This window comes from Balaenoptera musculus, chromosome 14, assembly GCF_009873245.2.
Source record: "Balaenoptera musculus isolate JJ_BM4_2016_0621 chromosome 14, mBalMus1.pri.v3, whole genome shotgun sequence".
Lineage (NCBI taxonomy): Eukaryota > Metazoa > Chordata > Mammalia > Artiodactyla > Balaenopteridae > Balaenoptera > Balaenoptera musculus.
In genome coordinates this window covers 62,876,165-62,902,449 of record NC_045798.1, presented here as the reverse complement: position 1 = coordinate 62,902,449, position 26,285 = coordinate 62,876,165, and the positions used below count along the sequence as shown (strand labels likewise).

Genomic DNA, 26,285 nt, shown 5'->3' with positions numbered 1-26,285 from the left:
TCCTGATCAACAATCACAGCTGGAGTGCAGTACAACTCAGCCCCTGACTTCTGATTTTCCTGCGGAGGCAAGGGTGGGACTGAGCAGAAAGGTGCATCAGGCCAGGAAGTCTTCCTGTAGGAGGTACCCAGTACCAGGGTTTCTGCTGTGTCACCATGGACCCTCTAGCCCAGACAGGTGTAAACTTGGTGAGGCTTCATGGCTCTGAGCTCTCGGAGACCCTTGGAGAGAGGCTGTGGCAGTAAGCACAGGCCCGGAGGCAGCAAGAAGCAGTCTTGAGTCCCAGCTGTTCCTTTTCCCTGCTGGGAGAGCTTGAGCACATTGCCTCATCTCTCAGGCCTCAGTTTTCTCATCTGTCAAATAGGACGAATGATAATACCAACCTTGTAGGCTACTATGAGGACTACGTGAGTTAAAAGGCAGACAGTTAATTCAGCGCCTGCACTGAAGGGTTTGTCCATCATGTTAAACAAGCAGGACTTAAGGGGGCTGGGGTGGGGTGGGGGAGAAGTAATCATTAAACAGCTTTATTTGTATCTTTTTCTGGAGCCGGTTCTTCCCTTGTCCCTGGATGAAAATTAAGGCAAGCCTCATAACTCTTCTGGACTCTCATAGGTAATAAAACGTCCAACAACAACTTTAAAGTCACGAAGTCCATCTCAGTTCTGTAATTTAAATGTGTGGCTCCAATACAAAGGCCAAAACATTCCACTCAGAGTTGAGTCTCCTCCCATTCCCCAGTTCAGTCCTATCACAAGTGGTAACGAGAATGAGTGAAGAGCGAGCGTGTGGGTATGTCAGTGTGCACACGTGTGTATGTGTGTGTATGAGTGTGGGGTCAGCCTCACCTCTCGTCCCCACCTTGCCCTTTTACTCCTGTTCCCCACTCTAGCTGACCCCGGTTTCCCACCCCTGGGGGGGAGGGAGGAGAGGTGACGAGGACAGTTTCCTGTTGGGGGCGCTACTGTGGTCAGTGTCCTTTCTGGACCGGCAGCTGTTTGGAGCCTTCCTCCCATGAGCACTTGGGTGGGTTCTATCTCAGGCCCTTCACCACCCCCCCACTCTGTCTTGCTTAGGATCTAAGACACCCAATAGGAGGTCTTCTGGCATCCTTTGCTCTGACAGACTCTGGGCATTCAGGCCACTTGTCTCTGCCGTCAGCGGCAGGTCAGCCCTTCCCTCATCCCCACGCTTTCTCTGGACACATCCCTCTCTCCAAATAGCCCCACTGAAACCCCAGTCACTAGCCTTGGGCAAAGGGCAGCCAAATGAGGGAGGGAGGGAGGAAGGAAGGAAGGGATACTCCCAGCCCACCCTCAGCTCTTTCTGAAAATCCTGCCCTCGTATCCTCCACCCCTTTCTCAGGCTCTCCATCCTCTGTCATACCTGGAGGACGAGGCTCAGCTCAAAGTTAAAATCGCTTTCTGCCGCGTCCTCTAGCAAGTGCTACTCAGTCTCACTATGGAATGTATCATCTGTTGTCTTGTTGAACCAGCCAAGACTGGATGGGAAAAGCCCCTTGTTTTGTCAGTTGCTGATGTGCTCAATAAATGTTGGCTCACTCTTACTGGGATAGGGCAGGTCTGGTCTGGGGACATACTCCATGACCTGAGTCAACTTTCTTTCCATCCCTTACCTTCCCTGCCTCCTCTGCTTCCTCGCAGGGGACTTGTTAAGATCAGATGAAACTACTGCTGTGAAAGCCCCTTCGAAACTGTTATGCCTTCCGTTCATCCGGGTGCACTTCATCTCACACAGGGCACCCCCCCACCTGCCTTGTTCCCCAAGTTCTTGGGACCTGGGCCAGTTGCCCACAGCTCCACATCCAGCATGTTACCCTCCAGCAAGGCCACATCCACCGTCCCCTCTGCTGTGCCGCCTCTGGGGCTCTTCCTTGTGCTCTAAGTCGCCTCGCCACCGTCCACCCCTCCCTCCCACCCTGTTCTGAGGCCCCAGGTTTGGAGGGTATAATGGTCAGTAAAAAAAGTCAGACAGAGAAAACAAATATGGTATATCATCACTTAGGTGTGGAATGTAAAGCAAACAAACAAATTGTTGAATACAACAATGACAAAAAACAGACTAGACCAGTCTAGCCTCCCTGCTTTGTAGGGGCGGGAACTGAGGACCAGAGCGGGCCTCTGACTCACCAAGGGTCCCACAGGGGCAAAGCTGCGCTTGCACTCGGCTATCTGACGCCCTTCACCCTCTGCGGAGGAGGTGGGGGAGATGTGCACATCGGTGGAGCGGGGAGTCTTGCAGAATCCACGTGTGTCAGGTCCCATCCCCACAGCCCTGCGTCTTTGCACTGGCACTGCCTTTCCCTTGGGGCCCTACACTTCTCCTTCCTCCACCCAGGTTGCAGGCAAAGGTCGAGGAAGACCCGCTTCCCAGGGTGTTGGGGAGAAGGGTAGAGAAAGGAGGAGCCCCTGCTGCCCTCTGCTCCCACCTGCTGCTGCCCCCGAGCCTGCCCTCTGCCCTGAGGAAGGGGTGCCAGACACCCCAGAGAAGCCCCCAGGGGAGGGCTCCCTCAAAATCTCACCCCGTCTGCCTCTGGGCTGGGCTTTACCTCTCAATTCCTGCCTCTTCCTTGCAAGCCGGCACAGGAATCCCCCTTTTGGCAGGGCAGAAAGGAAAGCTGGGATCGGGAGAAACAAGCAGGCAGCCCAGGGTGCAAACTTGAGGGAGGCGCTAGACCTCAGGCTTATGCAAAGGCAGGGCTGGCACCCGAAGCTGGGGCTTCCTTAAACGTTGCACCCAGGGCATCTCTCTTGCCTCACCCTCAGCCCTGGCCCTAGAAGAAAGACAATCTTCTACCCAAAGCCCCCACAAAGCTCTGTACCCCAACAGTCCGAATTCCAAGGCTGAGACCCAGCAACCAGCCATGGGGAAGATGATGACATACGCCTCTCTTGGGAAGGTCCCTCCTGAATTCCTCTCACCCCAAGGCCCCTGCTGCCGACATGGCCCGTGGTCATCACTGGGGTGGTCAACCATGGCAGGTGGCCCTGGATACCACCTCTCCTCCAGCCAAGACCAAACCCCTCACCTGGGCTCTGGGTGAAGAAAACAAAAGAAGGAATGGTCTCCTTCTCACCTGCACCTCTGTTCCATTTCCTATGGTCCTCGCCAGACCTACTCATTCCTTCCCCAACCCTACGCCACCCTCACACTGACAGCTCACATTACTAGAAAGTTCTTTTTTATAAGGATGGCTTCTTGAGAGCCAAGGTTTTATATCAGTGTGATCTTTCCTCACTTGATTTAGAGATAAGTCGGCATTAAAGAATATTTGGAGAAAACCTTAAATGTAATGCTACAAATACAAACAAAGTACTTCCAAATAAATATCCCGGGGGTCCACATTAAAGAAAAAAGACTCATTCTCAGTTAGCACAAGCTACTTACACAGAAACTGTTGCACCAAAGTCTAAGAAACACTTGCTCTTAAGCAGGTTAAACAAAAGCCTTCGATCTTCTTTCCTCAGCTCTTTGGCTGAACAACAATTTTCTTCCAAGATTTTGATATAAGTACACTCAGCCCAGTTCAGATACACCCCTTCTGAATTCTGATTATGTGGGCTCCGATGGCATGAGGTCAGAAGTCCTATGGGTGCCCCACTTCCTGAGGACCCTTAGTGCTGTGTGTCTGTCCTGAACAGGGACCCCCATTAGTCCCAGCCCCTTGACAGAGCTCGGCACCAGGCATCACTCGCCCACAGACACCCAAATGCCCTGAGTGAGGGCAAGATAAAGCTTCCAGGGACAGGTGGGGGACCTCAGCCCTGGACAAAGGGAGTAGTGGAGCCTAGAGGAAAGGAGATTTGACATGATGGGCCTGAGTGAATGACTTTTTAAGGGAGGAAAGAACATTTTACCCTAAATTTAAAAGGGGAACTTTGGGCCCTGGGATGGTGGAGGGGGGGAGAGGCAGTGTTGCTAAGGAGCTGGAGGGGAGATGCTTCAGCCTTGAGGCCTCCATGTGGCTTTTCTTCTAGAATCTCCAGCTGAATGTGGAAAAGACTTTTAATGAAGCAGCGATTCCTGGTGTCTTGGTGTTGAGGCCTCAGCCACCAGCCCTCCTACTGGATAGACAATTACTAGTGGCTGACCATGGCGTGGAATGGCCCGAGGGGAAGAGCAGACATTGATGGGGCCTGGGAAACTCTCCAGGAAAAGGAGACAGAGAGAGGGACAAGAGGAGAAATACTATGGAAGGCAGGGATCTAACAAAAAACAAAACAACATCACCATCATCATCTTCTACATGGCTAATATTTATAGAGCGCTGACTATATTCCAGTCAGTGCCTTACACACGTGAGCTCATTAAATCCTCAGAAAGACCTATGAGGCAGGTGCTATTGTTATCCCCACTTCATAGATGAAGAAACGGAAGCACAGAGAGTGTAAGTAACTTGCCCAAAGTCACACAGCTAACAGGTGCCACAGGAAGCCCAAGGGCAGGGGTTCTCCTCAAATGAAATGTTACCTGGAAGCTCGAGGTATGTAAAGGTGGAAGAACTTCAGCTGCGGCTGGTTGGGGGCAGGGAGGGTTCTGGGACAGAAAGCGCTCAGGAAGTGCAGGCCCCGTGGGAAGGAACATTGCTTGCAAGTGAGGCTACGTGCAGGGCAAAGGGGAGTGCAGAAAGGACAGTGCCTGGCAGGGAAGGCTCTGGTTTTCTGCTTCCAGGTAATGGAGAGTGCGGGGGAGAAGCCAGGGCCAGAGGCCAGGTGTCATCTTGGGGCCACACAGTGTCTGCTGGGGTGCAGCAGCTGGGGAGGCCTGGGAGTGAGGCGAGGACAGGGTGCAGGTTAACTTGCTGTGTCACCTTGACTGGCCACGGGGCGCCCAGATTAAACATGATTTCTGGGTGTGTCTGTGAGGGTGTTTCAGATGAGATGGGCATTTGAACTGGTGGACTCAGTAAAGTAACCAGCCCTCCCCTGTGTGCGTGGGCCTCATGCAATACCTGGAGGGTCTGGATAGAGCCAAAAGCAGAGGAATGGAGAATGTATCCCCTTCCTTCCTGCCTGCTTGAGCTGGACATCGGTCTCCTCCTACCAGCGGGACTGGGATTTTCCCCATCGTTCCCTAGCTCTCAGGCCTTCTGGACTCAGACTGAATTATACTGTTTGCTGTACTGGGTCTCCAGCTTGCAGAGGGTAGATCATGGGACAGCTCAGCCTCCAGAATCACGTGAGCCAATTCTTCCTCAAAATAAATCTCCGCATATATAATATACATGTGATATATTCTATCATATTATATATGATATATTATATATATCATATCCATCCCATTGGTTCTGCTTCCCCGGAGAGCCCTGACAATCACAGCTGGACTCTGTCCTCCTTAACCTCCTGAGGGTTATGGAGACTAGGAGTCACGGGCAGAGCTTGGGTGTTTTCTGAGAAGTCTGTCCTCCTGGGCACTGCGATAGGAGGTGGGAGAGGGGTGGAGATTCGCAAGGCTGCCCTTTGGCCCACGTGTTGGGTAGGCAAAAAATCCGAGGAAAGAGAGCCACTCCCCCAGCCCCAGAAGGCCATGACCCAACAGAGATTAAGTAGACAAAGACAACAGAGGTAGTCCAGGGAGATGCTGGGGGAAGGAGACTGGTCTGCCATCCACAAGCTTACAGTTGGCAAACCAGGGACGGGGAGTGTCCACACGGCTGGCGAGTGGCGGGGCAAGGACTAAGAAGCTATGCTTCCTGAAGGAAGAGACACAGATGGAACTGCGTGGAAAACAACAGACAGCATTTTGGATCATCTCACTCGAAAGAGAACTGGGGATTCATTAACCTAATGAAAACCATGGACTTTAGTTAATAATAATGTATCAATATTGGCTCCTCCACTCTAGCAAATGCACCTAACCAAGGCAAGATGTTAATTACAGGGGAAACTGGGTGGCCATGAGAGAACATATGGGAACTCTCTTTATTTTCAATTTTCTGTACACCTGAAACTGTTCTGAAAAATGAAGTCTCTGACTTTAAAAAAAAGAGTTCATTAATATGGGTTCTGCTCGCAGTTTATGAGAGAAAGCCATCTTCCAGTTCACTGACCCACACTTTTCCGAGAATAGACTCTAGACACCGCAAAGAGTGTCTGACTTTGGGCTCTTAGGAAGGAATAAAAAATCCACTCCAACTTTCAAAAATCAAATTCCTTCTCTCCTGTGGAGAAACTGAGGAGCCTCCAGCTCAAAACACAAGAGGTTACATTTGAAATTGATCAAAAATGGGAACATTTCCGCTTTAAAATCCATAAACTAAAGTTCAGGAAACAGGTTAATGAGATGATTCTTCACAGAATAGAACAGATTCTTTGAGAGATAAAGAGGTAAAAGAAAATAATAGATAAGAGAGGAGGAGGAGGGAGAGGAAGGGAGTTGGGAGGGGGAGAAGTGGGGAGGCTGAAGGGGGGGGCGGGAGAAGGGAAACAGGTGAAGGACAGGGAGAGGATGAGGAGACAACAGACACTGCCACGTGTCCTGGATGAACACAGGTCTGTGATCGGCTTTCTCTGGACGTTTCCTGGGTGTGCACAGAAATAAGCACCCTCCACGAGTGAGGTGTAGTTAGCAATGCAGTTCATTTTTATTAGTTATAAATAAAGTACAAAAAATCCACCAAAAGTGAATCTAAGCATTTACACAATTCCTAATGTCTCCGCCTTTTCATTGATGCACTATTGCTTTAATATTCATAATAAATATTCTTCTAGCTTTCTGCTATAAAATAGTCTATGTAGCAAAATGTTGCACAGCACAACAGAACAGAACAGCAGGAGGATTACAAAAAAGGACAATCAACACTGAGGATAATCCTTTCACTTACCAGGGGCAACCAAATTACCCCCTCGAGGGCCTGGTGTCGCTGGCTCCATGGCTGAGAAATGAGCCACTGCCAAGGCCAGGGGTGGGGCTGGGGAAGGGGAAGGCGGGGGTGAGGAAGGGCGGGGGACAGGCCAGCCAGGGCAAAGGGCACTTCCCACTCCGACCCCACAGAGCAGCATAAGGCATGTCTGTCCAGGAGCCCTGCCAAGGGGCAGCGTCCGCCAGGCCCGGCAGTGTGGTGGTTATGCCCCAGTGGGCAACTCCACAGGCTGCCTTCACAGAAAGCAGGTAAGCACGGCTCCAGGGTGGAGGCAGAGGGGAAGCTGGGCAGGCAGCAGGCCGGAAGCCCAGGGAATGGGACCCACAGTCCAGCCAGAGCAAAGTTGGGGCTTAGGCACCCTGCACGGCCCAGCCACTCTTACAAGCCTGGCCAGGCAGCATGGTGAATCTGGGCCTCCGCTCCCTTCCCAATCAGCACCATCCCAGGGGCCTCATGTGGAGGGTGGATTTCTCCACCACGCAAAGGCAGTGATGTCAAGAGGCAAGAGGGAAGGATGAGCTGGAAAGAAACGGGAGGAGGCGAGGCAGGACGAGGCTGACATGCAGAGTCGGAGCAGCTCAGAGGCTGCCCCTGGGGACAGGGACCTCCTCTTTCCGTTTGGCTCAAAAACTGCTGGGCTCACCGCTGTGCCAGGCTTTGAAGCTACTGCTTCCTCAAACTCTCCCCTCCCACTCCTCCTGGGGAGCAGTGAGATTGGAGGCCCACACCCGTTCTCCACAGCAGCCCCTCCTGCCCACAGCCCCCTTGGAGCAATGGCAGAGGGCGGAGGAGATGCTGGGAGGAGAGACCATGGGTCCAAAATCTGTGCCCCAATCTGCTGTCAAGGGCGATGCCTCAACAACAAAGCCTCCTGGAGAGGGTAGGATGGGGGTGCCAATCCCAAACACCATAGTCTGGGGCTTATAGTCTGCCAACCCCGTCCCCATATCTAACAAGACACAGATTTCAGCTCACTCTCCAAATGACCACTAAACCTTGTGAAAGCACATGTCCAGGGATGTGTCCACCCATCTTGCTGCATGTAAAAGGACAGACATCCTTCCAGGTTTCTCCTTTGAGCAAATCCGCTGGATAAATTCTCAGTCCACTCTCTTCCTCTCCTCACCTCTCCTTCCCTCCTTCCCTGCACCTTCCCTTTCTTCTCTCCTAAGAGGATGAGGGAGCACAGCGTGGTGGGCTCCCACCGGCTCTGTGTCATATTCTATCCAAGTCTGAGGGACCCTAGAGAAACCCTCCAGTTCACCTTCCTCACCCCAGCCCAGAAAACTGAGACTCAGGGAGTCCAAGTGACTTGCTCAAGGTCACGGGGAAGTTTGCAGAAGAGCTGCTGAAAACCCAAGCCTCCTGACCCCCGGTTCAGAGCTCGTTCTAATAAATCAGGCTTTTGACCCTCAGACGCTCCTGCTGGTAATGTCCAAAGGGCCCAGTTCTGGAACCAGAGAGATTTGCAGCCCAGGTGGAGAGAGTGCCCCCGGACCTTCCTCAGAGGATGGGGGCAGGGTGGCCTGAGGTGTGGAAACGGGGAGAAGGAGAAAAAAAACAGGTTAATGATGGGGGGTTGGGGAGAAGGGGCAAGGATAGCAAGTGAAAGGCTTACCCCAGTCTGCTGACGAGTGCAAATTATATTTATATATGTGCTAAATACAGTCACTATATTGGAGTTTTTCACTAGGATCACAGCATACAGAATCAAAGGTTTGCATTTCGTATGGAATGTATCCAAAGAGGCCAGCACCACAGTAGGACAGCTTGCAATCACACACCCTGATAGTCTGGACGAAATAAAGTTCGCGGAATTTTATTTAAGTTTTTTTTTTTTTTGTATTCGTAGTTGTTTGTCGTCGTACCAATGCATGCAAAGCATTCCACTCCCAGAAACAACGCCAAAATGAGGTAATAGGAGTAATAAAAAAAATTAGTATCCTTTCTAAATAAATAAATTATAATTAAAAATGCAAAACAACTATAAAAATAATTAAATAAGAACCCACGATATCTACAAGTTAGTCATAAATTATGATTGTTAAATATAAGGCATTTAAACTCACAAAACCCTGTAAACTAGCAACGTGCCATGTTTTTTGTTTTTTGTGTTTTTTTTTTTTTTCATTTTTGTTTTTCTATCAGCTGAAATCGCTCTAGCATTTGCTCTACGCGCGCGCAGGAGATGAAACACGAGGGGGGGACCTGACAGACGTTGCTACAGCCCCACGCGGGGAGTGTCTGTCCCGCCGGTAGGCGGGGGCTTGGGGGATTTCTTCAGGAAAAAAAAATCTGGTGCTTTTTCTTCACCGTTGAAAAAAACTGTGCTTGTTCATTAGGCGTAAAGAGTTAAGAATACTTGCACGGAGGCTGGAAACATTTGCAGAAGAGGAGCTTGAGTCCCGCCACGGGTAGGGGGCGAGGGCTGGGCCGGGGGCCCAGCTGGAGGAGGAGCCCAGGCTCCGCCCCCGCCGCGCCAGGTGGCCCGGGTTTGTGGGTTTCGAAGATTGGCGTCCTTGGCGACCCGCTGCGGCCAGGGCTGCGCTGCGGCTGGAGGCCCAACTGGAATCCTGGGGCAGCTGTCGCCCCAGAAGGCACTCATGCGTCTCAGTCAAGAAAGGGTCTGAGTCCCTTGAGTTGAGCGGAAGGAGGATGGCAGGGGACTGAGGCCGAAGCCTGCCTCTTCTCCAGTCTTCCCAGGCTCCCGGACGTTGGGGGGAGGGGGCCTCGAGGGAGGAGAAGCACAGCCCCCTCTCCTCTCTTCTCACCCGGCCTGGCTGCCGGCTGAGGAAGCCGGGGGCTGGGAGGTGCCCACCTGCAAGGTAGGAGGGCCCCAGAGAGATGGGCATGGGGCGCTCCGGGATCTTCCCCCAAAGTCAGAGCTGACCTCTCCCCTCTGGGTGACCTTCACCCCAGTCACTGCCTAACGTTAGCCTGGGGCACTCAGGGAGCCTGCAGAGAACTGGGGGGAGGAGGGGACCCATCCCACTCTCAGCCTATGATACAGGCGTTAGTGCCTTTGGGGAAGGTTGTTGTCAACAGCTTGGTGGGCACACAGCTCTCCCACCTTGAAAAATGTGTTGCTGTTAGGGAGGATCAGAGAATGTGATTGTTGGAAGGAAATTTAGCAAGCATCCAATCCAACCTCTTTGTGTGCAGCTGAGGAAACTGAGGCCCAGAGAGAAGGAGGCAGGTTCTAGAGCTGCCCACTTTGTCAGTCAAGAGCCAAGACGGAAGCCAGACACCAGCTCCCGTTCCCTCCAGCCTCCCCACCAACCCACCACCTGCTGGCCTTCCAAGCCAGCCTGGGAGAGGAGAACAAAGAACTGAGACTAAGTGGGGAGTGACCTTCCCTGGACCGCCCTGCCTACCTCTGGGTCAAAGCAGGGTAGGGAGAGTTCCCAGCTTCCCGGGGCTGCTGGTAACTAGCTCTCTCCAAAATCCCGACAAGTACTTTCCCACTCATGGGCTCTCCAGCCGTTGGCCCTGGAGACGCTGTTCACACACTGGAACCACTGAATGGGACAGTATAATGCTCGTGCCATTAACCTTGGATCAGACTAGTCACCCTTTGCGCACTATCGCCTTGGCTCCTCAACCGGACCGTAAGCTCCTGGGGGCCGGCGATGCCGTCTCCCTGGCTGTTGTCTCCTCCAGCACCTGCACTGGCAGGTACTCGGTACAGATGCTCTTGTTCTGAGTGAGATCCTTAAGTCACCCTCCTTCCAGAAGCCATGACCCCCACTCTCTGCCTGCAGCGGTCCAGAGCAGCTATCCTTCCACCTGACAGCTCCACATGTGCTAGAAGGTTCTACCTCAAGCCAAAATCTGCCTCCCCATCATTTTTACCCATTGGCCCTGGTTTCACCCTTTGTAGCAACAATGCAGACTCAAATTTTCTTAACCTTATGGAATTTCTTCATATATGTGATAAGTATCCTGTTCCCCTTAGTCTTCTCTTATTGATATAAAGGCATTGAGACTGGGGCAAGGGGTGAGGGGAGGGGGAGGCTTTGAGGGCAGTGCAAATGAGAGAGAGAAGCAGTGAGCAGGAGGGGCAAAGGAAGAGAGCAGAGTTCTAGCTGAGCTGGTGTTTTCCACAGATGGACAAAGAAAGTTGGGTTGGGGTTGGAATTTGGTGGACTTTCGCATCTCCATTCTCTTGTCCTCCCATCTCTCTGCTCCCTTTGAGATTCAGAAAAATTATGGAGTGGTTCAGAAAAACACACTGTATGGTGTCACTTGGAACTTCCAGGTCTTGTCTCCCACCACCCCCATCCCTAAACCCCAAGGAGGTTCCCAGGAGAGAGCACAGAATGCGTTGGGCAGAGAGTGTTAATCCTCACAACATCTAGGTGAGGTAGAAGAGGTGGAAATGGGGATGCACTGTTGTTTCTCCCCACTGTAAGGAGAAGGAAACTGAGGCACAGAGAAAGAAAGGTTATCAAAGAGTCAGAGAAAGAGCCAGAGGCTAGGAACGCAGGGCCTCCCAAACCCAGCCAAGGTGGTCTCTGGGCCAGGGCCATCGCTGAGGGACTCCATCAGGATTTGAGACATTCCAAAGGAAGCTCAAGATCCTCCTCGAGGTCCACGGTGTTTGACCTCAGCCCTTGCGTGCTAGCTGAGAGCACTTTGGCCAAGACCAGGTGTCCATCACCTATGCTACTTTATCTTCAGCATCTGGTTGATTTTTTGCATTAGAGAGGCAGTGGCCAAATTACCTCTTTGTGACAGGGCATAAGCACAGCCGAAAGGAAGAAGCTGGCGTGAGCAGGGGTATCCTGGCTCCGAGGAACCTGGGGCAGCTCTAGCTGAAAGCTGACGCCTCCTGGTTCAGTGTGGAACTGGGGGGAGGGGGGGATGGTTGGAGCTAAGTAGATGGGCTTTGGAAGTGGGGAGCCCTCCTTCAAGACAGACTTCTCCCCTTCGCCTACTCAAATGCTGCCTTCCCAACCCCGGCTGAGCCCCTCAGAGGCCCATCTAAGTCCCCATCTGCTCCTTTTCCAGTCCTCCTCTTTCCTGGACGCCCCTCCACGCTCCGTGCACTGTAAACATGAGAAAAACAAAAGCCAAGAGAAAACAAAAACAAAAACAAAACGAGAACCCCCTCCCGCCTCCCAACCTGGGTGAAAAAAAATCATCCTTTTTCACCGTAAACAGGATTTGGCTTTTTTCTTCACCTTTGATTCCTTTTTCCTTTTCTCTCGTAAAGACGGGAAGATTCGGGCTGTCGTTGGTTGGTTCAGTCAGGCACCAAAACAAGAAACTCAATGAGAACTATTTGGTGCGGATTCGGTAACAGCGACATGTCCACCACAGATGACTAGAGCACCACACACGACATTTTTCTTAAGCTAACATGCTCTGGCTGCCATCCACAGAATTAGCTAGAGACCCCTACATGGTTTCTACGTGGTCAAGAGGTATATATACAATCCTTCAAAGGACAGGATTGAGGGGCCGGGCTATCAGCTAGGACCTGCAGGATCACATCTAGATTCTCAGCAGCATGGGCCCCCCCTTCCCACCCCTGCTCCGGGCACTGCCAGCTCCCTCCCTCCTGCAAAGCAGGCGGATGGACATGGACGGACGGACGGGGCAGTCACCACTCTGGACAGGTGGGCTTCCCCCACCCCCTCCTTTCCTCAGACACGGATACCACCATCTCCTCTTTCCACAAAATGTGCTTGCAGGCTTATCCTCTACATCAAATGGCTCAGAAGGCAAAGTTTGGCTGCAAGGGCTATGGCCGTGGGGGGACCTGGTGAAGGAAAATGGGGCGTCCACTGGCTAATTCCTCCCTCAGCTGTCAGCTCCCAGTTGTGTCTCAATGTCCACTCGGCAGATGGGGCATTTCTTGCTCATGGCGAGCCACTGGTCCACACACAGTTGGTGAAAGAGATGCATACAGGGTAGGCGCCTGCAAGAGAGGAGGGTAAGTCGGAGGAATGGTCAAGGAGAAGGGCCCCGGGCTGTGCCAGGAACCAAGGGACACTGACTGCTCGGGGAACCAGGAGACTCACTCCCAGGACCACTGGGCGACTGGCCAAACAAGGTTTTGGGGGCTCTGCCATGGAGTGAGGCTGTGGCTGGGATGGGAATTCATGACAGGAAGGAAAGCCCCAAGGCCCTCCTCCTCCTGGTCCTCCAGATCAACCTGAAATGAAGCCAGGACTTTGTCTGAGATCCATTCAGGCCAAATGTCTCTCTGTTCTCCTAGCTTTGTGTCCGGTAGTCCACCCCATGGGCACCACACATCTAGAATGTTCCACACCCCACCTTCCTAGGTTGTCCTTCCTAGGACAACCACAGAGCACACTGTGCACACTTGGCACGTTCACACACGTGCACAGGCCAACAAGCACCCCTGACACATGGTGCAGGACTGATCACCAATCCCCATGAAGGAAGAGGGGGGACTCAAAAGGCGGGGCTCCTACCTCACATCTTCTCCATCTTCCAGCAGAGACAGACAGATGGTGCATTTCTCATCTGTGTCCGACTCCTCCCCCTCTTCCTTCTTGCCCTTGCTGTCCTGGGGTCTTCGCTGTGTGAAGCAGAGGAAGAGCACCGACTCACCTGGTGGCCCCTGTCTTTCATCCACAGCCTCCCCCTCCCTTTCAGCCTCTTTTCCCTGTGAGTCAGTCGCTTTTTAAGTTCTGAAGTAACACCCAGACTTCTGTGCGCTTCCCAGACCCTCCTCCCTGCCTCCTCCCCATGCCCCCTCCTTGCTTCAGGATACAGAGTGCAGGAGTGGAGCAGAGCAAGGGCCCAAGCAGTTTTTGTGTTTCCAGGCAATTTATGTCCCAGGTATAAACTTTATACTCTCCTAGAGGCATAGAGTTTAGAAAGGAATTGAGTACCTAATGAACCCATCTTTGGAAAACTATGGCTTGTGCATAAACAGCTTCCTCTTCTCTAGTCCCCTCATGCTGTCCACTCCTCCTTACATCCTTTCCAGCCTATATCCTTGCCTCCAGACTTCTCCCTCCACTTTCAGGTTCAGCATGCTTCATCTATCCATCCGTCCATCCATCCTTCCATCCATTCATTCTTCTTTCCCTTCCTTCCTCCCTCCCTCCCTCCCTCCCTCCCTTCCTTCCTTCCTTCCTCTCTTTCTCTCAACTAATGTCTATTCACTTATTCATTCATTACTAGATGAAGGCAGATTTCCTCCACTGGGCATTACCTCCTATAATTTTTTTAAAAAGGTATTAATTTTTAAAAAAGGTAAGCACTAGTTCTAATACCATGTTAGACATCATGCAAGCACTCTGTTTATACTTGTTGACTTTAATTGTCCTGTTTTAAATTCTGTGCTAATTATTTGAAGATAGTTAACTACTATGTAGAAAGTTCCAGGTTCTTAGATGGTGTGGACCATGGCTCACCCTTCTTTAGATACTGCCCCACACTTGGTCAAGTACAAGGCACATCATTGGTGCTTAAAAAAATATTCTGGGGAGGAAGGAATCTAATCAGTGAATGGAATCAGCCCACTTTCTTGTTCCCATCTCCATGCTATGCAGTGAAACATTCTGATAATACCCACGGGAAGAAAACTAAACCTTTTCTACCCTCTCCAGGGATAAGCAGACTTAAAGGTCATTTTGCCAAGAGAGATCTGAAGAGTCACAAGATAAAGACCACCCAGAGAGTGACTATGACCTTCGGGCCAGGCCTAAATGCCAGGTCTCCCCAGTCTGGTCCCTGGTCCGCAGCTCTGGAGTCTAAAGTAGTCTGGGGAATTGTGTAACCTCATTAGAACATACAAGAAAATCTATACCTTCTGCTCTCAGCCTCCCTGTGCCCTATACACCCCACTGCAATAAGTTTACCCTTAACCAGAAAATCAGAATTACATCCATAGTCCCATATAATTGTCATGGGTTTGGAGTGTGAATGGAGTCATGATGATCTGCCTGCCTAAGAACCCAGCTCTGTTTGCTGGCGGAGTGGCCTTCTTTTAGTTGGCCCTTTGAGAAAAGGGAGTTCCATAAAAAATACCATTGAGACTATTTTCTATTGTTTTCTCCCATCATTATTCAGGATTTCCTTTTTTTAAAATTTTATTTATTTATTTATTTATGGCTGTGCTGGGTCTTCGTTTCTGTGTGAGGGCTTTCTCTAGTTGTGGCAAGTGGGGGCCACTCTTCATCGCGGTGCGCGGGCCTCTCATTATCGCGGCCTCTCTTGTTGTGGAGCACAGGCTCCAGACACGCAGGCCCAGCAATTGTGGCTCACGGGCCCAGTCGCTCCGCGGCATGTGGGATCCTCCCAGACCAGGGCTCGAACCCATGTCCCATGCATTGGCAGGCAGATTCTCAACCACTGCACCAGCAGGGAAGCCCCAGGATTTCCTTTTTATAGTTAATAATTTTAACTTAATAGTCCTACCTTGTTTTACTATATCTAATCTATATTTCTTTAAACTATATTGTCTCTTTTCAAATCTTATCCTATTTCTTCCTTTGTATTTTTAATCTTTTAGGTCTTCCAGTTTTTGTCTTCTCTTTTCATTATCTATGTAACTTTTATTTTAACTATAAGTTTCTTCAGCATTTTTAATTTAGTATGTATTTTAAAGGTTCCCACATAGAACCTTATGTGGGAACTGTCCCTTTTGCCCTTACCTTCTCATTTTCATTAACATTCCATTTTCACTTTGATGTTATTGACATTAATTTTGTATGTAATTTTCATATCTTTTCCTAATTCTTGTTTTTTTATATTTTCTTTTTGACTATATTTTTATTTATTCTTATCATATCATTGCTATTTTAAAATATCCTTTTTTGTTTTATATTATTTTACTCTCAGTTTAAATTTTTTAATTTTTTTTATATTTTGGGGGATCTTAAATGTTATCATTTTGCATTTTTAATTCTTCTTATTCCTGTTTTTATAATATTTTATTCCCCTAAGTCTCCTTTTATTCTCATAATTTTTTTAGCTCAACTCTTTATCTCATTGGTTCAGTCCATTTTCCCTTTTCATTTTTAGCATTAGTTCTTTTCCTTATCTCCTCTCGGCCTGTTGAAGTAATGACAGCTGAAGTGTGCATCTCTGGCAAGAGTGAGCCCACCCTGGTCAGGAAGGTAGACGTTCTTCCCGGGCTCCTGAACGCACCTCACTCCCTTCCACGTCCTTCTCCAGAAGCTTCAAGCTCTCCCTCCAGAGAATGATCATTTTCTCCATGCAGATGACACGCTTAATTACTGAAATACTGTTGTTTCCTCTATTAACATACTATCCATGACTGACACATAATAGATGTGTCAGTAAATGTTGATTGGAATCACTGATGGATAAATCCAGTGCCTCCATGAGGAGCTGCATAGACCAAGGTTCATGTCTTTGACATTGACACCATGAGTACCTGGGCAAGCCTAGAATCAAGGTGAGAGCAGCTCCCTACTCCTGAGCACTCACCAGGTACTGGGCACTGTGCTAAGCCGTGTATACGCACTGTCCCACTGAATCCCCAGAGTCCCCCTATGGCAGCTACTAACATATCTTTCCCATTTTGCATGAAAAAGGGCAAGGGAAGGGCCAGAAAAGCCAAGTAAGTTGTCCGGAGTTACATAGCTATAAGTGGTGGTTAGGGACTGAATGTTTGTCCCCCTCCCCCAAATTCATATGTTGAAGCCCTAACCACCCCTCCCAATATGATGGAGATGGGGCCTCTGGGGGGTAATTAGGTCTAGGTGAGGTCATGAAGGTAGGTCCCCCATGTTGGGATTGGTGCCCTTATAAGAAGGGGAAAAGACACCAGAGCTTCCTCTCTGCCATGTGAGGACACAGCAAGAAGTCAGCTGTCTGCCAGCCTGGAAGAGAGCCCTCACCAAGAACCAAATCTGCCAGTGCCTTGGTCTTGGACTTCCCAGCCTCCAAAACTGTCAGAAATAAATGTCTGTTGTTTAAGCCACCAAGTAGAAGGTATTTTGTTATAGCAGCCCAAAGACAGTTGTAAAACTGAAATTCAAAACTGGCCCCGTCTGTTTCCAACATCTAGTGCTCACAACCACTGCAGCCTATGGCCTCCTGAGGGGGTGAAGATGGGCTCCGGCTTGACCACCGGGAGCATTTTCCTGCTCCAAATTTCTCAGTGCTTGTCAAGCTTTTAATTCCTAAATTTTAAAAAGTATTTATTTACCTGTTTTCATAGCAGACTTTATTTCATAGAGCAGTGTTAGTTTATTCGAAAACTGAGCAGAAGATACAGCGTGTTCCCTCTCTTCCCCTCTCAAAACTCACAGAGTTTGCCCTATTAATATCTTGCACTAGTGTGGTACATTTGTTACAACTGATGCACCAAGAGTGATACATCATTATTAATAAAGTCCATTAATTTACATTAGGGTTCTAAGGGTTTAACAAATACATAATGTCATGTCGTGTCCACCATTACAGTAGCATAAAAAAATAGTTTCACTGCCCTAAAAGTCTCCTATCATCCACCTATTCATTTGCCTATCCCTCTCCTAAAGCCCCTGGCAACAATGGATCTTTTTACTGTCTACTCTTACCTTTTCTAGAAAGCTGTGTATTTGGAATCATACAGTATGCAGCCTTTTCAAGTCAGCTTCTTTCACTTAGTAATATGCATTTAAAACATATTTTCTGCATCACATCTATTCATGGCTTAATAGCTTATTTTTTTAAATCATGGAATAATATTCCATAGTATGGGTCTACCAAAGTTTACTTACCCATTTACTTATTGAAAGACAGATTGGTTACTTCCAAATTTCTTATTTATTTGAATTTTTTTATAATTTAACTCCAATTCCTGGGCTCCAATCCTACTCCAGAGTCTTGAGCAATAACCCTGGAGAGTCTTCCTCCACAGGCTTAGGGTAGAGCCTGTGAATCTGTGGCTTTAAAAGCAGCCTACGTGAACCTGACACTCACCGAGGACTGGAAACCTATGCTCTGAAGCCTTAGCCGCCTGTTTGTCCACATGGGAGATTGGACTTGGAATCTTTTCTAAGGCAAATCTTAGCCTTCAGTGCAGGTGCTCCCTTGGCCCTCCTCATTCAGATACAAACATTCATCTGCCTGTACACCCACTCACAAGTCCACATGCACACACACATACCCAGCTCCCCTCCTGGTCACACCTGGCAGAAGCAAGGGAGAAGACCCTGGGAAGGTAGCAGAGCTTCAGAGCATCTAGCCAGAGCAAAAGCTTCTAGATTTCGGACCATGCCTCTCGGTGGAAAGCTGGGCCAGGGTCAACTAGATCGTCCCCACCCCAACCCCAACTATGCAGGCTGACCTGCTGGTTGGCTCACCTTCTTGTACTTGTGGGGGAAGGTGAACCTCTCAATGGTGTTCTGTACAGCTCCCCGAGTCACATTTCCCAACCTGTCCTCGAGCTGCAGCAGCTCCTACAAAGAGAGAACATGTGGATGTGTGCATTCTGCACGTGCAAACACGCACATGCACTCATGATAAGGAGGAGGGGCACTGACAGACTTCTGCAAAGCATTCACGTCGTCGGGAAGAACTTGTCAGATGCTCAAAGACTGCGAGATCTCTACTCACTCTCTTTTTCTCTCTCCTACTCTCAACCCTGAGGCTACGCCTACCACCCATGCCCTCACCACCAGCCAGGGAAGGAGGGGACAGTGGCATCTCCACCAACCCAGCGGGAGCCAGGCTGACGGGAGGGTCCCCAGACAGAGCGGTGGGGCGTACCTCATAGCTCTCCCGCACAGCGGAGGTGTGTCTGCTGGCGTTCAGTCCCTGGAGAGCAAGGAAGTGAAGCTGAGGGTAAGGGTAGTTTCGGATTTCATGGACGACCTGTTGGGGAGAAAACGCCTCAGACAGGATTCCAGGCTCCAAGAGCCCAGCTTCTGACTCCCCCTCCCGTAGCCAATCAGCACACCCCTGAGATGTTGCGGTGTTCGGAAGCGCTGTGTTTCCTCCTCCTGTGTCCCCCTCTCCTCATCAAGAACCAAGCCTGGGCCGAACCAGCCCCAGAAAGAATGACAAAATCAGTAAAGTAACAACTAGCCTGAGTGGGCATTTATTTCATGGCAGGCACTGTTAAGCCCTTCAAACGATTAATTGAATCATCTCACCTGATCTGTAACCTGGGTGCAATTGCTATTCCCATTTTGCTGATAGGGTAAGTGAGACACAAACGGATGAGGTAAGTGACAGAACCGTGGTTTCAAACCCAGGCAGTCGGATGGCAAAGTTCACTCCCTTCCCCTCTGCTCTGTACTGCCCAGAACAGGGTGGGGCAAGTGAGGGCACAAAATTTAAGAAGACACCGAATGACTCGGTAACCAAGATAAATAATACTTTAATGTAGTATTTTTAAATCAAAATTAATGCAAAAAATCCATAATGAACAAATTATCAAAATTTTAAATAAAAACAGGATCTGATCCTTTCCTTGCACAGCCCTGCCTCACTCACCTCACCCTGACCCTCACCCTGTCTCCAGCTGTGAGTCAGACCTCCTCAGCTTACTCCTGCACGATCCTGGACTTAATCTTTCTATGCCTCAGTTTGCCAATCTGTAAAACAGGGATAAAACCTTCTGTGTGGTGTTTTTGCGAGGCTAGTGATTAGAACAGTGCCTGGTATGCAGTGAGCGCTCAATAACCACTAGCTTTTATTCTTGGGAGATGGTGCCTCATAAGGCGAACCTTAGAACTTCCGAGCTGACAAGGCTTCTGGGATTATTCATCCAAGCCTCTCATTTTACAAATGAGGAGACTGAGGTGCTGAGTGGTTAAAGGGCAAAGGCAAGGGCTGGAAGGGCCGAATTATGCTCTAGGGCAGCAGCATGAAGAAGCTGTCTGGAAATAAGATTTTCAATCAGCCTTTCGCTGCTTTAGTGGACTATCTTCACCTTCATTCCACACAGCTCGGGGGGATGCCAGGTATGTAAAGGCCCCAAACCCAACCGGATCCTCCCACAGTCGCCTCACCCTGCAGCGCTGAAGGCCGGCCCCCTGCACAAGGCAGCACCAGATCAGCAGGCAGCCCCAGGGGCCACTTCTGGGGTCTCTCGTGTTCCCCACACCAGGCATCTTCATCCCATTTCACGGATAAGTAAAACCAAAGCCCCGGGAGAAGCTGACCCAATAAATTAACTAAATGAGGCCACATGGGGTCCAGGGACTACGCTGCTTGCTCTTAGCCCTGAGCCTTCCCCCCACCCTCCCTCACTCCATCCCCCACCCCCCTAGACCGGGGCCTGCCACAGGGCCCCTTGCTCCACCCCCAATGCCCCACCTCCTTTCAGCAGCGCTGGCTTCTGGTCCAGCAGCTTTGCTTTCTTTCACCTTCAAGCCCAGTTGGGAATAGGAGCTGGGAGGGGAGGGGAGCGGCTGACCTGCCTGTGCTCAGGACACAGCCGGGCGGGACACAGGGGAGCCACAGGCCTCAGCCCACCATTGGCACCAACAGGCAGCAAGGGAGTCAATTTCCTGGCAGAGCCTCTCACTCACCATCTGCGTGGAGGAGGAGTTTCGGGGAAAGTGGTGCATTCGAGGAGTCGCTAGGTAATGCTGATAGTGCTGAGGCATGGGCCGCACCTGGAACTGAGCGGGACTCAAGCCGGTGTCCACACTGAGATCCCTGCAGGGACACAGCCACGGTGAAGCACAGGTGATCCGGCCATCGGGTTGCAGAAGGGACCTCAGACATCAAGCCCGTCGAGTAGAATCAGAGTCACAAACTGCCAGAGCTGCAAGGGATTCAGTCTCGCCTAGCCCTGCCCCTCTCTTTATGGCGTAGGGAACCGAGACTCAGAGAAGGAAGGGCTCTGCTAGATCGAAGGAACTAGAATAGTCTGGGCCTCATACTACTTGAGACTAGTGCACCAAAGCTCCCTCCCAAGACAAAGCCCATCCCTGAGAGAAATGCTGAAAGAGGAATCCAAATAAGCCGATCACGGATACAGAGCAAAGGAATGACAGCTCCAGATAATGTGGAGGGGGGAAGAGGCCATACTTTCACCACTTTGAGAAAATAATAGGAGAGGGACCTGCAGCTGTGAGGCAGGAAAGCTCTCCTGGACCACCGCCCCTGCTCCTCACCATACAGGAAACTCATTTCACTTAAAAATCAATCAACTGAAAAGCATCCAGCGTTCCTTGGAAAATGGCTAAGTTCCAGTCTGAGACAGAAAAAAAAAAAAATGTGCAAAATGAGATTGAAACATCTTGTCATAACTAAAAGCAAGGAAGTTATCAAGGTCAAGTCAAAAGGATTCGGGAACCATCAGATTGAAACATCTTGTCATAACTAAAAGCAAGGAAGTTATCAAGGTCAAGTCAAAAGGATTCGGGAACCATCCTGGAGAGGCTCCCACTGGCAGAGTTTGGGCATTTTGTATCAATGAGTGTAACTGCAATAGACTGAAATACATCAAATAGGTTCCAATCCATGAGAATGAAATGATGCTAAAGAAAGCTGGTCCCCTTTGAAGGATGCTAGGGAACCAATGCTTCATTTTGAAAACTAATAAATAAATGGGAAGAACCAAACATTTATCCTGCCTTTCCTCTGTTAACTGTACTTCAGGGTAACCAAATCGTGGATGAAGGAAAATTGCTCTTTATGAAAGTTTTCTAGCTAATAAATGAATAAGGAATGACAATTATTTGTCACCTTCTTTCATCCCCTAAAGAAATAAAGGATCTGGGAGAAGATTATCAATTGCTACTAATATCACACAGGAGAGACAGCCAGCTATCTGCTGGAAGAACATAGCACCTCGTATGAAGTGTTTTTTGCCAAAAAATGCAAGCTGAAGCTGAATCTGCTCAAGTTGCAACCTGGGTGCCAGTGTAGAGTGAGTTTAGCAAACCAAGGGGCGTCTGAGGTGACACCTCCAGAGCGTAACCAGCAAAATCCAGATGAGGGGAAACTACAGGAGAAAAAGCCTGATTCAACAAATACATTTTTTTTAATATGAGGAGCATTAAAGGAATTTCTGCTTCCAGGTGTGATGTCTATACAGCATGACATATATATATTCCTACATTTCCTCTCTATATTAGCCCACATCCCTGGAACAACTCCGGATGAGTCCGTCACTTGGGACATGAGGTAACTCTTGGAGCCAGTTGGAAGCAAACTCAGAAATTCTCTTAGTCCAGCCCCTCACTTTTGCAGGCCCAGCGGAGGCCTGAAGAAGGCCAGTGCCTAATCCATGGCCCCGGGCTAGCCAGTTAGGGGCTCCAGGGTTTCCGATCCTCGCCTGGGCTCACCCCATGACCTGCCTCGGGGAAAGGAGTTCCCCGGGGCACCTCACGTGGCAGAAACTCTGACTCTTAGCACCTGCCCAGCAGTCCCAGGGAATGCAACAGATTCAAAGTAGCAGAGAGATGTTCAGGGAATTCTACCAAAGGCAAAGTCCCAAGGAACTGGGAACAGAATCCCTCCAATTCTAGGAATGCTGAGTGGAGAAGCAAAAGGCACCTCAGCCCTCAGATGAGAGGGGTGATCTGCCCAGGTTGGGCCTGAGTGGGCTCTGGGATCCCCTTTTATCTTTTCATCAAAAAATCCCTTCCCAAACCCAGGATCCTCGAACAGGGCTCCTTTGCTGAGGCCGAGCTGCTTGCAGGGGAAGGACGGTAGGAAGCTCTCACCCCTACCCCCCCTCTCCCAGGTGCCCAGGCAGGGCTAAGGCTGGGTGGCCAAGAGGGCTGCCATCTGCACTGGGGGCAGAGTCAGAACTGTGAAGCCAGGACTGAGTCAGAGGAGCACGATGAGGACGGACACACTGGAGCAGGGCTCAAGGTCAGGGTCAAGTTATCGGGCCCAGGCCAGAAAGGGGGGATTGGGGGGGATTTATCCCCCAAGGCCTGCTGCTCCCACACACCCCCAGGCCAGGATGCTCAGTGAGAGCAGCTGCTTGGGTAGGGCTAGAATCTCCTAAAGTAAGGCGGGGAGGGCCAGGCAGCCTCAGGCCTGGGGCTGGCCGAGAGCTGTTGGGGCATGCCAATTCCTGGAATGACTAGGGCAGAAGTCAGTGGTTTCTGATGATTCTCTAAAGGAAAGGGGGGTGCGCAGACACACTCCCCACCTCCTCCCTCCCAGGGATCCTTGCAGAGGGTGAGAGCAGCCCCTCCTATAATGCATTTCCTGTCATCTAATTTCCAGACCTCACATCTCCTGGCAGAAGAGGCCTCCCTGGAAAAGAGGGGTGGGATGAAAAGCCCCTCGTCACCACTTGGCTGGCCCTTGCTGGAGCAGAGCTGATTACAGGGAGGAGAAAGGGCCTCCTACTTGGGAAGTGGGGACAGGACAGGCAGAAAGGGCCCAGGGTGGACCCGGGCAGGACTCAGCCCAGGGGCCTCCCAGCATCCCCTGCTGGGGCACAGGCCAGCCTCTCAGGGCCCCAGCCTCTATGTTTCTCCAGGCAAGCAGGGATCAGGAATGCAGAGCGACAGAAATGAGTGAGGAGCACAGGAGATTTGGCCAAATAAAGCAAGCTGGCGGCCTAACCCGCACCGCCCCTCCTGCATCTCAGCAGCAGTCCCCTCACCGCGTCTCCCATCCCCTCCCACTTGCCACGCTGGACCTTGTTCAGATCCCTCAGCCGTACACAAGGACCCCAGGTGCTCTGTGTGCTGAAGAGAATTAAACTGGATTGACTTGCCTGCTGAGGGACAGAATTTCATCCAAACAACGATTAAATCTTCCTAATTTGAATCTGCTAATTAGAAAAAGGCTGGGCTGAAGCTGGCCGTGGTGCAATCTATCTTTTAGGAGAACGGTAAATCTAACAGAGAAAACCTGAGAACTACCAAGGGCTGGAGACACGGAACCTGTTAAAACAACAATTTCCTGCACCTAGAAGCGCCTTTAAGCGTCCAGTCAACCAGAACTACCCTTTTGAATCATTCCTGGGTGTCCGGTCCTAGGCTGCTTCCAAAGCAACCCTTGCCCACACCAGTTTGCCTGACTAAATGGCTGAGTAATGACACTAATGCACGTCTGTTTTTTAAATAGCCTATCCCTTTCCGTTGAGGTTTTTTGTTTGTTTTTACATTCTTTAAAACACACACACACACACACTTTTTTACCTCAAAGTTGCAAAAAATTCCTGGATACTCTTCACTCAGATTCCCCAAGTGTTAAAATTTTACTACCTTGCTGCATTTCTATTTCCTTCTCTCTCTCTCCATGTATACATCCATACATACAAACACACACACAGAGTTCTCTGTGGATTTTTTTCCCTAAACTATTTAAAAATAAGTTGCAGGCATGATGCTCTTTACCTCTATATACTTTAGTGAACTACACATCTTTTTCAAGTGTTCAGGTGTTTAGATCCAACCCTAGTTTAGGTCAGCCCTCCCCTGAGCTAGAACCTGTGAGTAGTGTGGGACCAAGTATCCAAAACAAAGCAATACTGCATCCCAGGGCAACAAAGACCTCTGTCCTGAGTGCAGGAGACTGTGGGAAGACTTCACAAGGGCCCACTGCCTACAAAGACACCACAACCAAACCCTCAACCTCTCCCCAGCCAATCTCCCCAGTCCTTGCCTCCAACCCAGCTGGCTCTATCTCCATGAGCCTGTTTTGCCCTGGCACTTCTCTCTGGACTCCTCAAGTCCCATGCCCTCCAGGAAGCCTTCCCTGACCATGCTAGTTCCTGAGACTCTCCTTTCCGCCCCCCTCCCAGGGACCACTGGTTCACAGCACTCCCTGAGCTTGGGAAATGCTTTTCATTCCTGTCCCCTCCTCCCCTGCAGTACCATGAGCACTGAGCCCAAGGCTGGGCACATGATGGCACCTAGCCACATCTGAGCTCATTGCTGGAACCAGGACCTTGGGGGGCCATCTGGCCCTGAGGGTGGACAGGGCAAAAGCTGGGGCCTGAAGACTAGGACTCCGGCATCATTGAAGTGAAGGAAACAGGAACTCCATGGATCAAACAAGACCCTCCTCCCTCCCTCCCCCAGGGACCCCACTCACCAGTCAGTGCCCTCAGCCAAATACCTGGGCTGAGGTGTCTGTAGTTGGTGGCCGAAGTCGAAGCTGGGGTGGAGGCGGTGAGGGTGGACAGACACTCGCTCCTGACTCCGCCTGCACCGGAAGGGAAGGAGGAATCCAGGTGTCAGGGCTGCCCAGGGCCAGCCCAGCTCCCAGGAGTGCTCAGCAGCCCCGGCCCATAGCCTACGTATGGAGCAGTGGCCTTCAGCCCTCTTCCCAAACTCCAAGGAAGCTTCCTGGGCAGCAGCCAATGACTCAGAAATTCCTGCTGTCTCTGGGCTGCCCACTATACTGAGCCTCTCCCTGGGTGTGACTGCTGCAGGTCAGCTGTCTCACCCGGTCTCTTTGGCTCCTCTGCTCCTTCTCCTACTACTCCCCTCTGTCCTTGGTGGGATGTATTCAGGACACACAGACTGGCCTCCTGTAGGCTCTCTCACCTCTGTGCACCCCCTCTGCTCCCACCATGCTTTTCTCCTCTCCTCCACCCTCTCCACACTCTTCCCAGTTTTCATGGCCCAGGGCAAAGCCACCTCCTCCAGGAAGGCCTCCCTGAACACTCCAGATCATGGTGACCTCTCCTTCCTCTGACCTCCTAAAGCACTCACCTTCTGTCCCAGGCACCCCAACCTCTATAGACATGGATGCTTGGGGCCTTAAAGATCATCAAGTCCAGAGGTGCTCAAAGTGTGCTCCAAGCACCCCTGGCAGTCCCTGAGACCCCTTCATGGGGTTTGCGAGGTCAAAATGATTTTCATAATAATACTATCATGTTATTTGCTTTTTCACACTCATTCTCTCACAAGTGAACAGTGGAATTTTCTAGAAACTACACGACATGAGATTCTGCCACATTTGAGTGCAGAAGAAAGAAGACTTGAGAACACAGCCATCTTCTATTAAGCCAGGCATGAAAAAGATTTGTAAATATGTATTTTTAAAAAGTCACTCTTTTCAATGATTTAGATTTACAGCTATTTTTTGAAAAACATAATATTGGTGTTAACATATAACTTCGTTATTGTTATTTTTAAATGAATTAGTAAGTATTTTTAAATTTCTCAGTTTTAATTTCTAATAGGGTAAGTATCAATAGTCATAACCCACATAAACAGAAGCTTGCTGTAATCCTCAGTAACTTTTCAGAGTGTAAAAAGGGTCCTGAGACAAAAATGTTTGAGAACCACTTAACTTGTACAGCTCCTTCTCTTAACAATTGAGGCTCAGAGAGGTGAAGTGACTTGCCCAGGATCCCACAGCTACTTCAGCCCCATTTGATTAGTATTGTCTCATTTTACTCTGCACTTGTTTCATAGCTGGTCTCTCCAACCAGACGGTGGGCTCTTTGAGGGCAGGGCGGACCCAGCCCTGTCCTGATGTATCCCTTAGGGACCTCCAATGTTAGAATCTGGTGGCCATGAAGTTT

The 26,285-nt window shown here is 50.1% G+C and overlaps 1 protein-coding gene across 3 annotated transcripts in view; it reads right to left on the bottom strand.

The window, feature by feature from the left end:
• Positions 1–6,580: 6,580 nt before the first annotated feature.
• The window catches only part of RNF165 (ring finger protein 165), a 108,410-nt gene continuing 88,705 nt past the window's right edge, over positions 6,581–26,285 (bottom strand). Inside the window, exons 3-8 of one of the 3 annotated variants that reach the window (XM_036823961.1) lie at positions 24,845–24,955; positions 20,359–20,488; positions 18,590–18,694; positions 18,184–18,279; positions 13,327–13,433; positions 6,581–12,806 (exon numbers count right to left, since the gene is read on the bottom strand). In XM_036823961.1, coding sequence (XP_036679856.1) covers positions 12,689–12,806; positions 13,327–13,433; positions 18,184–18,279; positions 18,590–18,694; positions 20,359–20,488; positions 24,845–24,955 — 667 coding nt within the window. In that variant the 3' untranslated portion in view covers positions 6,581–12,688. The remainder of the gene's footprint in view (positions 12,807–13,326; positions 13,434–18,183; positions 18,280–18,589; positions 18,695–20,358; positions 20,489–24,844; positions 24,956–26,285) is intronic. The other 2 variants (XM_036823962.1, XM_036823964.1) reach the window with 2 other exon arrangements.